Source organism: Plenodomus lingam (assembly GCF_022343315.1).
Source record: "Plenodomus lingam strain CAN1 chromosome Unknown contig_27, whole genome shotgun sequence".
Lineage (NCBI taxonomy): Eukaryota > Fungi > Ascomycota > Dothideomycetes > Pleosporales > Leptosphaeriaceae > Plenodomus > Plenodomus lingam.
In genome coordinates, this window is record NW_027093942.1 from 1,019,334 (window position 1) to 1,032,274 (window position 12,941).

General features: G+C 49.1%; 5 protein-coding genes across 5 annotated transcripts; 3 read left to right on the forward strand and 2 right to left on the reverse strand.

The window, feature by feature from the left end:
• Positions 1-519: 519 nt before the first annotated feature.
• Positions 520-1,725, reverse strand: IAQ61_007325 (uncharacterized protein; the record flags this gene model as incomplete). The annotated part of the gene is made up of 1 exon (XM_003840694.1): positions 520-1,725. One exon carries the CDS (start codon positions 1,723-1,725, stop codon positions 520-522), a length of 1,206 nt encoding a protein of 401 aa, XP_003840742.1.
• Positions 1,726-3,142: 1,417 nt separating this feature from the next.
• Positions 3,143-4,450, forward strand: IAQ61_007326 (uncharacterized protein; the record flags this gene model as incomplete). The annotated part of the gene is made up of 2 exons (XM_003840693.1): positions 3,143-3,289; positions 3,356-4,450. 2 exons carry the CDS (start codon positions 3,143-3,145, stop codon positions 4,448-4,450), a joined length of 1,242 nt encoding a protein of 413 aa, XP_003840741.1.
• Positions 4,451-6,143: 1,693 nt separating this feature from the next.
• Positions 6,144-6,690, forward strand: IAQ61_007327 (uncharacterized protein; the record flags this gene model as incomplete). Its single annotated transcript, XM_003840692.2, has 2 exons — positions 6,144-6,220; positions 6,273-6,690. The coding sequence occupies 2 exons, from the start codon at positions 6,144-6,146 to the stop codon at positions 6,439-6,441; spliced, it is 246 nt and encodes an 81-aa protein (XP_003840740.2). The 3' UTR covers positions 6,442-6,690.
• A 1,540-nt stretch (positions 6,691-8,230) lies between these two features.
• On the reverse strand, positions 8,231-10,053 carry IAQ61_007328 (uncharacterized protein; the record flags this gene model as incomplete). The annotated part of the gene is made up of 2 exons (XM_003840691.2): positions 9,423-10,053; positions 8,231-9,374 (listed from the first exon to the last, which is right to left on the reverse strand). The coding sequence occupies exons 1-2, from the start codon at positions 9,572-9,574 to the stop codon at positions 8,231-8,233; spliced, it is 1,296 nt and encodes a 431-aa protein (XP_003840739.1). The 5' UTR covers positions 9,575-10,053.
• A 311-nt stretch (positions 10,054-10,364) lies between these two features.
• Positions 10,365-12,335, forward strand: IAQ61_007329 (uncharacterized protein). The gene is made up of 3 exons (XM_003840690.2): positions 10,365-10,610; positions 10,692-11,795; positions 11,852-12,335. Exons 1-3 carry the CDS (start codon positions 10,560-10,562, stop codon positions 12,176-12,178), a joined length of 1,482 nt encoding a protein of 493 aa, XP_003840738.1. The 5' UTR covers positions 10,365-10,559; the 3' UTR covers positions 12,179-12,335.
• Positions 12,336-12,941: the final 606 nt, after the last annotated feature.

Here is a 12,941-nt window from a genome sequence, read left to right on the forward strand (position 1 = left end):
GCTAGAACACAAAGTGTGTGGGGTTCGGCTGATGATGGGCGGTTGTCAGATTAAGTGATGTCCCACATTCAGCCTGATTGTGAAGGATGTGGGTAGCGAGATAAGCTTGGTATTGAGCCTATGCACGGGGTTTTTTTTTGTGCGGGGGTGGAGTTTTGAAATGTCTTCTTTTCATAAAATTGATAGTGTTGCTTTGGGAAAATCAAGGGTCAAGAGACGATGAATCGGTTTTGGGATATGGGAGGAAGTGGAGTCTGGGGTAATTGTGGGACTATATGTGTATATGCATCCTTGTCTGCGTAGTCTTGTACATGGTAATATACTTTTGGGCTATGACAAGGGATAAGCACATCAGCTTACAGTATCCGGACAATGTTACATCGGGTAACTAGGTCGCAATCTTTCCACACAATATCGACTCAGAACACCATAGCTCACTTCCTCCCCGTCCATCCTCTCATTACTCAGCAAGTCTTCTTCGCCCTCTTCGCCTTCTCCGACTTGTTCGCAGGAACCTAATCATGTCCCCAGCTCCTCCTCAGACGCACCGCCTGCAATCCCCTTTCCCTCTATTCTCTTGCTCTTATCCACATCCACAGCTCCCCACGTCCTCCTGTCATGATACCCCGGCAATACCCCTACCTCATTCAAAATTCTAAACCGCTCCTCATACCATCCCCTCTCCCCAATCTCCACAAGCTGGTGCGCAAAGCCGATTCCAAACGGGATACCCGCACCCTCGAAGCCATACAGGCGCGCATCTGCAGCGAGGAGAAGGGCATAGCGCACTAGGCACGCGACATCTGCTACGCTCCTGGCTAGCGCAAAGGCCGGGTGAAGGTGAACATGGTGCTGGATGTTGGTCCATGAGGAGCTGGAGCCAATACCGGGGACGTGGCTGACGTGTTGGTCGCGTTGGTTGAATGCGGCTAATTCTATGGGTGCGTGTGGTGCGGCGCCACTGGGCGTGGGTCCACCGGTAGTGCTGGCGGGGATGGTTTGGTATGCCCAGATGGAGTATGTTCGTCCTATGAGGGGGTAGTAGTCGGGAGGGAGGTAGGAGCCGAGGCGGACGGTGATGGGGAGGTAGCCGTCTTCTGCTGTGGCGTCGTCGTAGGTGAGGGAGGAAAAGTTGGGGAGGTATTGTATGCGGTGTTGGCCGATGGCGAGATGGAGGTCACGTAGGGAGGGAGGAGGCGGTTTTCTGGCGGAAGAATCTGTTTGAGAGTGTGTTGGAGGTTGGGGAGGATTTGTGGTTGCATGCGTGCTGGGAGTTGAGATGATAGGCGAGATGCTTGAATGAGCTTCAGCACTAGCTGTGGTGAGTAAAGAGCTTTTGGTACCCAGACTGTGTTTGTGGGTGCCTTTTGTGGATTCTAAAGTCTGGAAGGGTGTTTGTTTGACCCGAGGACCGGACAAGATTTCTGTGTGGAATGTATTAACGTCGCAAGAGACGGCTTGGGATGTGTCCATAGGAAGCTTATTGGCATAATAATTTACACCTCCCCGCGTAGCAAGTGTCTGTGGCGCTTCGATACTCGCCTTTGTAGCATCGACCGTCGGCCTGGGTTGATGAGATACCAGACTACCCAGATCATGCCATTGTTCAGGCCGAGCAAGTAAAGAAGCATCACTCGAATGAGAAGATGTGCTGTGACCTACCTTTTCGGATGAGTGGCTCACCGGTGAACCTCCGTAACTGCGCGTCGGGAGAAAGAGCGGCATTATATGCTGCGTTTGCAACAAGCCGTTGCAAATCCTGTGTATTAAATAGCATGGATGTGACGGTTCCCTTTGAATCTATCGTTCAAAGGTTCGATGCGTCTTGATGTGAGCAACGAGGAAAATGCCACATTTGAAGTGACACGGCGTAGAGACACTGACAGTCGGGTGTGGAGAGACTAGTGCGTGTTATCAGTGTGCAAGGCACAAGGTCGGTGAACATGCGCGGCCACACTCCTTTGGCCTTTTTATCCCTACGTTGCCCTTCCTCTAAACTCGCCATTCGGACTTGCTATAAACTATGTTAGCAAAAACGGATGGTCCTGTAGCTCTCATCGAACGTACCGTGAATCTTTGTAGCACATAGCTTCGGCGGTCTCATAGTAGCCTTTAGATGGTGTGGGCATGAGCAAGCCGAGTAAAGCACTAAACACCCCGTTCGAGCACAGCTTTCTTGTAAAAAACTGACAGTTCGTTTTGTTGGGAAGTATGTTTCGTAATCTCAATTAAATGCCCCAATCCGTCGCATGTATCTTTAGATTTTGGAGACCATACTGGGCCAGAAAATCTGTAGGCAGGCCTAGCTTCGGATTATACAGTTAAGCAGAGGAATAGAGATGCGAAAACGAAAAGAGAATAAGAGAGAAGAGAGCGTGACGAGGAGAAGACAAATATAGAGATAGAAGCGAGAGGGGAACACAAGCTGACATAAGAAGAGGAGCTGCGAAGAGAGGAAGAAAAGGGATTGGAAGTAAAGAAAGGTTGCGTGTAGACTCAAAGCTGCCATTAGCAGTCGACTATGTATTGGAAACCTTGGTATGCTGAAGATTTAGGACTAGAACGTGAAACAAAACCATAAAACGAGCCTAGTTTGAGCTTTAGAGAATGTTTGGAATGTTTGCAACATGCGCCTCAATTTGGGACAAACAGCACTATGCCTGCTTGTGTTGTTTTGGAGGAGCAAGGTGGTCACGTCCGCCGACTCACGTGACAATCAATCCACCGGGGGTGCATCGCTTCTACCGTAGACATGCATGGATAGATCCGAAAATAGCCTGGTTGTTCTGAGGATGAGAGTGAATGGGTAATAGTATCCCTACAATGTGTCAACACACCATACCTGGTCACACATGCAGTTCACAATGGGATGGCAAGGGGGTGGTGCCTGGCGGAAATACAATTGACCGAAATAGAGGAACCTCGGACGTCGGAGGCGGCTGACGTAGCGTCCACGTTGCATCTTCATGTGCCAATTGGCTGTCGCCCAACCTGTACATCAACACTTGCATCTCGTCCCAAACTTCACTGCCGTTATCTTGACGGGGTTTGTGTCGCGCATTGGCGGTTTTTGTTTTTGATATTCAATGTGCCCAGCCCCTTAGCACACGTTTTTATTCCGCCCACTTTGGGGCTCGACACCATGTCAAAGGAGAATCGCGCTTTCGATACCGAGAGGCTGGGTGCTGGATATGGCTTCCAGTCGTTTCCAAAAAAGGCAGTCGGGTTGCCTCCAACTTGGGTGTTGATAGTGGGCTTGGGCTTCTTACTGCTCGCATTGGCGTTTTGGGTAAGGAAGAGACGGTTGCGATCGATCAATTCGCACACTACCTTCGCTAATACCACGGCTATTTAGGTTTATATAGCCTTGACCCTCCTTGCGCCAACACCTCGCCCACCGCGTCGATCAGAAAAACAGTACATCACCATTTTGCCGGATGGCTCGCGCAGTGAACCCAACCCGTTGCCATGCTGGCTGGATAAGTGGGCGGCCGAGAAGGAGACCGCGAAGAAGGAAGCGGCCAAGGAGCCAGGCGCGAAGGTAGTGATACCACCGCAAATGCCCATTGAAGAAGCGGAGCTCTTCATGAGCGTTGTGGTGCCTGCGTACAACGAAGAAGAGCGATTGGAGGGAATGCTGGAAGAGGCCGTCGAATTCCTTGAAAGCGAATACGGTAGTGCACATGATGGAGAGAAAGGTCAACGAGAACAAAGAGGCTGGGAAATCCTGTTGGTGAGCGATGGGAGCTCTGACAGAACCGTTGACAAGGCACTGGATTTTGCAAGAGAACACCAACTGAACCAACACCCTGCACCAAAACCTGGACCATGGTCGGACAAAGGAGCTGCACATGCGACACATATTCCACATGGTAGTATACGTGTCATCACGCTCGAAGAGAACCGAGGAAAGGGAGGGGCAGTTACCCATGGTATGAGACATGTGCGTGGCCAGTATGTCGTCTTCGCAGATGCAGATGGTGCCAGTCGATTTGCAGATCTCGGCAAGCTTGTCGAAGGCTGCAAGAGTATCGAAGACAAACACGGACGAGGCGTTGCAATTGGCAGCCGCGCCCACCTCGTCGGTAGTGAGGCTGTCGTCCAGCGGTCAGCTCTTCGCAACTTCCTCATGCACTCCTTTCATATCCTCTTGCGTGTCATGACGCCTCCCGCCACAGCCAGGATCAAGGACACCCAGTGTGGTTTCAAACTTTTTTCACGCCCCGCGCTACCATATATTGTTCCCTACATGCATTCCGAAGGCTGGATCTTCGATGTTGAGATGCTTATGTTGGCGGAAAGCGCCAACATCGCCATGATCGAGGTTGCGATTGGATGGAAAGAAGTCATGGGGAGTAAGCTGAATGTCGTGTGGGATAGCATCGGCATGGCATGGGGCCTCGCGCTGTTGAGAGCCTGCTGGATAGCTGGCATCTATAAAAGGGACTAGCATATGGATATGCAGAAAATAAGATTACTTCTCCTCAGGCGCTCGGCCGAGCGGACTATCACCGATAATTCAAGGCACATGGCTCTTTTCAACGTGAAGTCCATCCACAAATCACGTCACTTACGGCGCCTCCAACGTCTTTGCTCGGCTGCTAATCCCAATTCGTGTGTGACGGACACAAAATTTCCGATCAGCTCAGATCTTGGGGATTCCACTCCAAGGACCGGAGCCATCTTAGGCACATCCATCACAATTAGGCAACAAGGCAAGTCGACGCATGGACGTCCATGTCGCTCGAGCAATGCAGCACGACCACCAAGTCTGCTGGGTTATAGGGATCGGATCGACCCTGGTTCCTTGAGATGCCCATCTGGAGGATCGTAGCAGGGGAGGGTGTCCCACAATCTGGACAAGCCTAGTCAGCGGACGCAACGCGGCCCATTGTTCCTTTCAGCCGGTCGGAACGGCTCCTAAACCTGCGCGATGGTCGACAAGGGACAGGGCTTCTAGCGCGCCGTATACGAATCTACGCGTATGTACGGTACACGGCAACATGAACATCAGTAAGCAGCCAAATGGTCACAGCCTTTGACAGGTCGCCACGGCGAGCAGATGGGCGCACGTCAGTCCTCACCTGGGGCTAGGTTCAACCGTCGATGAGTTCGTTTGTGGACCCGTTGGACCTGGTGGAGGGAGCGAACCGAGAGGTCAGCCAGCATACAGGCACAGCGTGCGCTGGCAAGCTTGGCACGGTACCTAGTGGGCTTGGTTACACATTCACTGTACGGTCAGACGCGAAGTAGCCATTACGACAGATGAAGATTCGACCCCAGTGGTCGAGTTCGGGTAAGTCATCATGCAGTCGGTCATCTGCTCACGCTGCTGTTCCTGATTCCATGTCAAGGTCGGTGATGGGAAATTTGGCTACTACATACCGGTACCTCGACCTCAACCTCTGGTGAACCAGTAGGTCCGTGAATGCTCATCACCTGAAACAATAGCTCATGGCGATGCACGAGCGCTGGCCCTATGAGACATTTATGGTGGTGGACAAGGAAATCTTGCGCCGGTTCGCAGTATACAAAAGGTCGGTGAGGTGCGGTATGGCTGCCTAATGTCACATATCTTGAGAAATTCAGGTACAGGTACACACTGACCATGGGTATACGAGATGGCGTACAGCCTGTGACCAGAATTCCGGTTCAGATCTGCACATCCAACATTTTAGGCCAGGTACAGGTCGTCTAAGCAGGTGCAGGTGCAGGAGCTTGCATGCCGACTAGAGGTGTAGAGACCAGGGCTTTCACAAGCAGTTGGTCTACAATTCGACCGGCTATTACCCGAGCTGTACGGAAGATCACCATCCGTCCCTTTCACTACCTTGCGCACCGGTCAGTCTCGAAGAAATACCCGGGGTTTCCATGCTCTTTCCTGGAGAACGCCAGATTGACAACGCTAGGTTTTGGATCATTTCCACACGCCGCTTTTACTTCCCTCTCTCCTTCACCTGCTACACGCCATATGTGTTTCATGAGAGCTGTGTGTGAGGTATGTGCGGGAGGTCCTCCATCCATCGCAGCATATATAAAGTCAGCTTGTTTGGAGACAATGATCACATCTCACGCTGCCGTTACGAACTTCAATCACCACTTTCACTATCCCTTCGCCAGTGGAATCTCTGGCTGTGTTTTCAATGTCTCCAAACGAATCATCACCTCTAAACACAACGGTGCCTGGACAACCAAGTCCCCGCAAACGGCGTCCCAATTCGTTAGTTTGACAGTATCCTCCGAAGCTGCTAATCGCTAACTGGAGACACAAGCATGAAAGCCGAATGTGCATGCTCCATCACTGCCAAGGACCCTCACCCAACCGATCATACCGAGATCCAGATTCCTCCCATGGGTCCACCCCCCGATCTTGCCTCAAAAGAACTTCAGTTCAAGCATCTAGGCTCGCAGTTCTACGACAATGATGGAGGGGGGTTCTAGGCTACGCAGGAGTGCCATGAGTTTTGTCTTTGTATTTCCCGAGTCTGAGTATCTCCCATGGCACGTGGGACTTGGGATGTGTTATGATAGTCGTGGGAAGATGGCGTGTATGAGTAACAAGTTGTAACCCCTAATATAGACACGGGCCCCTAATCTGTAAATTAAAGTGTAATTTTACCCATCATCCTTTGGAACTCTCGCGTACAATGTGAAAAAGCCTAAAGCGAGATCAGATGACAGCATTCAAAATTGAAGCGTCAGCAGACAAGAAATTCAAGTCGATCCTCAGCAACAAGATTGCAGATTTAGTATGCCGGGGTGTCCGCACCATCCTAAAACGATCAATGCATGAACCTGCATACGGACTTTCGCATGTCATTCGATCAAGACCGGCAAGAATAAATTAAATCCCAACGGTCGGCAAGGTTATACATTATAGGACGGCGGAACCGCTTCCATATTGGTAAGGAACAAGCATTATCGCGATCTCGCATGCAAGTGTCCCGTCGATCAATCCTCGAACCCTTTTAAAAAACAAATATCTGTACCACCTATACCGGTACTGTGCCAATAACAACTGGATGACAACAACACGGTAGCATCGTCACAACCTACCTAGCCCACTGCACTGTATCCAACAGCCTCAACAATAAAAATTCCCCATAAACCTTAAAAAAAACCCCCCCAATACCCTTATTCCTCCCCAGCCCCATCTAACTATCCATATTCCTCCACACCATCAAACCCGTCTGCGCTGATTAAAATCGCGCGATTAAATCTCCCCGAGCGATGAAGACGATGGACAACAACAAATCCGGCCGGCTTCTTCGCTCTAACCGTATGTGCAAGCCCGACTGCCGGAGATGAGCACACACGTAACTGTGCTGACGCGGCGGTAAACGCAGGGCTGTGATTGACGCAAAAGAGCGCGTGCGACGGGCTCTGCTGCCTCTGCGTTATCCGAAGCTGTTTAAGCGAAGCGAGAAATTTTTACTATCTTACATTTTGAGGCTCAATTGCGAGTTACAGTTGCAGTTGTCAGCAGGAAGGTTTGCAGTCTCGATTGACATTGGGGAACTTCTGTCGCGGGTCGCTGGAAATGGATGCAGGTATAATGTTGATGTATCGAGCGAACTGTATGACAAGGTTAGGGTGATGCACAAATGAGTGACCGAGACACTGTTGGGCGTTTCTAGAGTCAGGATTGGGATTGGTCTCTTTTGATACTGTATTTATGTTGCAAGATCGTGTGCATCGTTCTGCTTGCTATGGTATTGTTGACGCATGGGGCTAAGAATAACCTGGATTTTTGTAGAGTCAGATACGGCTGGCCACTGATAAGAGATTGAATAACAAGATATCAAGTCTATCGCTTGGTTGGCGCGGTGGTCGTGACCAATGTCCAAGTGCACCTTGTGTCCATGCAACCATGTGTGAATTTAGATTGTCATAGTGGCAGCATTTGCAACCCTCTCGTCGTTTCAAATCAATATCGTAAGGAAAATGAATTTTGGAAGGAGATTTATATTCGATTGACGCCATATGTCAGTCTACCGAAAATTGCAAACGTGACGCATCGTCCTCTGATCTCATTGCACTTGATGTCTAGCAAAATGTTCCCAAACTACAATAGTTATTGACGCGATCAGACGTGGCATTCGGGAAGTGAATTCTCCAATCAAATATGAGTGCCCACGCAACTCAACATTTGACAGTTGCATGCTTTTCTCGTCGGTAATGTTTTAATAGCAAATAACAAAGCTTAATCATAGTCACGAAACCAGTGCCATCACTCGAATTTCGCGACCCATCCGTCGCCAATTCTTTCTCCTTTTGCATCCATACCGCCCCAAAAGACAACACTGTTGCCCGTTTCCATGACATCTGCGCCAAAGAACGCTCTTGGGCCTGGATGAAGCTTGCCGTTCTCATCTTCCAGTTCCTTGTCAGCAGGAACCTGCACGACAGCCTCTGACCAGGTTAGATGACCCGTCTCAGCGCCGATTGCGGAGCGTATAGCGTCCTTGATCTTTGCTGGTTTGATCGCTTCCTTGAGGGAGAGAGCAGGTTTAGCCTCCAAGTCGCTTGATGGAATTTGGAGAACCCATGTGTCGCTGAATTGAGTGATTTCTCGTGAATGCGCCAGGTCTTCAGGTTCTGTAGTTGAAGTTGCTGGTTCATAGTTGCAAGCCCCCAGAAGATATACCAAGTAGTTACGACCATATCCTGTGCTGATCGGAAGAAGTGCGCCTTCACGTCGTGCACGAGGACCGGGCGCCAATGGGTTGGTTGGAAATGTAAACGATTCCCATGACATCTCCTTCTGAGACGAAGAAATATTCAAATGGTGTATCTGACTGCTTAGCGGATCTGACCCCGAAATGAGCCATAGCTCGCCATTCATCAATGCTGCATTCGAGGCTGCTATGGGCGCGGTGGGCAGTTGTGCCCAAGTCCGTGATGCAATGTCGAACTGCCAGAGATCCGAAGCATTGTCTCCCGACCCATCGACTCCGCCAAATAAGAGAACGTGCGTGTCATTCGCGAAGAGTTGGGCATTATGGCGTGGTCCAGGAGCGGCATGCTCGTTGACTGATGCAAGCATATCCCAGGACTTCCTCTCCGGGCTAAAGAGCCACACAGCAGACTTCTCATCAATAAGTTCACCACGCTCATCACATCCTCCATACACAGAAATGTTCCCTCGGAAGGCACACGCTGCGTGTTTCGATCGTGCGGCAGGTATTTTGCCACCATCAAAGGTTGAAAGTGCAGGGACCAGACTGTAGTCCATTTCTGGCTTACCAGAATGCTCAAGAGTAATAACATGAATATCAGTGCTAGCAGGTATACCGGCCGTGGTTTCACCGCCGAATATGTATGCCTTGTTGCCGATGACTGTTACTGTATGACATGAACGTGCCAACGAACGTCTACGATGATTAGAACTCGTTTTAGAGTGAACATGGCTTCACAATTACCGAGACTCATCATCTGACGCCGTTGCTATGCGCGTAAATGTTACCTTGAGAGGCAGTGTCGGCTTCGAGACGATGTATGCTGCATAACCAGCTTGGGCCGTGTGCTCGATGAACTCGGCCGCCACATAGGCGCCAGCAGCGATTTCTGCCATTACGAGTGTCTTGATAATGAGGGGATCCTCAGTTGAATGGAATTTTGTATGAAGAGAGGTACAAGTGATGTGGACAGAGTAACTGTTGGGAGTATGGAGGGGTGGGTTTTGGCCATAGCTAATGCAAGGTACGAACGCTCATGACGTCAGATGCGGTAGCGGTACCTACTTGTCTCACAATGTCAGTCGCGAATGTTTACTTGAGACTTGCCCGATAACTTTCTTGTATTTTTATCGCAAAGGATGGCCCATTAGGAAGTGTATTTAGGTAATATTAAAAAGAAAGGTTATAGCAAGGTGAGTGACGTTGAAGAGAAGTCGAAGTGAGAGTAACAATGATAATGAGCATTCTGCAAATGATCGCCGTCTTTTGATTCTTGCCCTTGAATGGATACAGAACAGTGTGAGTAAGGTCTTGATATTGGATGATTGGTATGCCTCCAGCTGTTGGACATGAGGCCCAGGTAGTAACAATTTAGGAGCGGGAAAGCGGCAGCTGCTCAGGAAAGCGATCTTTCCCAGGTACCCCTTAATATATTTCAAATAGGTTATTCGGCCAGATTAATTCCTAAATGTGATGATTTAGGGCTCACAAATGCCTGCATATGAAGGGTGTTTATGCCAGCTCGCGCAAGGCTGATAGTACGCGCCGCATGCATTGTCATCTTTCTTGCCTTGTGTCTTCAACCAGGGTATGACGACATGTCATGTTTCCGCCACCTATCATTGTGTACCTGAACTTGTTCTGCAATCACCTGACACCACATCATTCCATCGCTCATGTTACAGTCAGGCGTCCAACGCCATGCCTGTCCCCCTGGTCGGACAAAGATAACTGGCTGTGGCCACATCCATTGGTTTCTACCTGATCCTACAGTAATCCGGGAGACCGAGAGCCCGAAAATGGGTGGCCGAATGAACGACGACTTTGATATAATTCACGACTCATCTCAGAGAACATCTACATCTCTACACAAACTTCATCATGTCACATGCCACTACTCTCGCCTTCAGTGCTATTTGCACAATTTTGCTGGTAAGGGGCCTTGCTTTGGGTTAGCACGCAACGTTGACCCCTCAACGACCCAAATATTCGACACTTTCTAATGACACTCAGGTACTTTGTAGAATATTCTACAACATCTATTTTCATCCTCTTCGTCATTATCCTGGACCAAAGATCTGGGCCGCCAGCCGATTAAGATGGGCATATGCAATGCAATCTGGCACCTATCATCTCAACTTGCGTGATCTACACGCAAAATACGGTCCAGTTGTACGCGTTGCTCCCGATGAGTTGTCATTCACTGAACCAGGTGCCTGGAAAGATATTTATGAAAACCGCAACATAGCGAAGACTTCAATCTGGGCAGGCCAAGAAGAACACCACCACCCTATCAGTATTGTGAGTACCGATGAAGCCACACACCTACGCAATCGCCGGGCGTTGGCTGGTGCATTCACTGAGCACGCCATCTCCGAGCACATGGAGATCATTGGAGATCTTATACAATTGATGATGCTTCGGTTCAGTGATGCTGCCAAAGATGGCAAGCCTGCCGTTCTGGACCTTGCCGATTGGTTCAACTTTTTGACTTTCGACATCTCTGGAGCTTTGTCTTTTGGTGAATCGTTTGACAGTGTGGCTAGTAGTAAGGCTCATCCGTGGGTGGCGATCAGCTGTGGATTCGGTAAAGGCATCGCGCTCATGGCAAGCATCAACTTCTTCTCCCCCTTGAACAAGCTGTTGAAGCTTGCTATGCCACACAGCGTTATGGAAAAGATGAAATATCACAAAGAGATCTCACACCAGAAATTGCTGCAGCGACTCAGCATGGAGCACAAGACTAAAACCCAAGACTACGTTGGCTCGATCATGGCGTACAACAAGGAAAAGGGTGAAATCAAGATTCCGCAAGACGAGATTGAAGCGAACATGACTCTTCTCATCTTTGCTGGAAGTGAGACGACAAGTACTGCAATGACAGCCATAGTAAATGGACTGCTTCAAAATCCGTCATGTCTTGAAAAGGTCCAACGAGAGGTGCGAGAGGCGTTCGATTCCGAAGAAGAGATTACAGACGCCAAAACAGCTAAGCTCCAATATCTTACTGCTGTCATCCAAGAGGGTATCCGCATGGGACCACCTGCTGCCATTGGGTTACCACGGGTAACACCCGCGAGGGGGTCTCAGATCTGCCGGAAATTTGTACCGGGGAATGTAAGCACATCTTCGTGATCCCCACATCACATAACAGACCTACTAACGACCCTTAGACGCTCGTCGCGGTGAATCAGTATCCCACATTTCGCTCCGCATCCAACTTCACGCAGCCCGACTCATTCGTACCAGAACGATTCCTGCGCGATTCGCCATTTCCATCTGATCGTATCGATGCATTTGAGCCATTCCTACTTGGACGTCACAAGTGCATAGGTCAAAAGCTGGCATGGACAATAATGCGATTAACGCTTGCGCGGCTGCTCTTTTCGTTTGATCTGCACGCAGCTGAAAAGCCGAGAGATTTTGGTACGCAAAAGACGTACATCTTTTGGGAAAAGAGGTCTCTGAAAGTGGAACTCCGGTATCTTGATAGAGAATGAGATATGAGAAGGATGCCCATATCGGCAATTGTATGGGGACGTTATTCGTGAAGTAAATGCAATACATGTCAAACTTGGCACTACGTCACGTATGAGCAGATAAAAACTTTTGTTGCCCATAAGACTATTAAGACCAGTAGGCGCGATATAACTATTCAACCATCCATCTGTAACTGTGATCTGTGTGTCTAATGCTAATGATAGAGAAACCAAGCTCAGCCATGCCCACTAATTTTGTATTGTCAACAAACTAGAAGAATATCTACCAGATTTTTGGATTGCAATTCAAATATCAAAAAGAATCATGCAATGGAGGGAGAAAACATAAATTCGAGATAGCGGGATTGCCGCAACTCTAGTCTCTGTCAACTGCCTTAGTCCCTGAAATGGAATATCAATTCTCTGGTTCACAAATGAGGTGTCACAGGCAATTCTCAGCGACAACGCCGGTCTGGAAGATGCTAACAGTAGTGAAGCTGCATTTCTGCATTAAATTAATTCTCTCCGCAACGTACAAGCTATTGTTGAATTCTTTTCCCGAGATTGCTGGAATTCATGGAGAGCGCTGAAGTTCGAATCATGCACAAGACTTCACGCCCGACCGGACCTGTCGTTTTCTCAGCCTGATCTAAAGCAAGCTATCGGTGAATAAGTTGAACATCTACTATCAAAACGCTCATGTCACAAAAGCCTACACATAGGTTTTTGGAATTTTCATATTTTTGTTGCTACTGAGTCAAATAAACACAGTGACTTCAACATT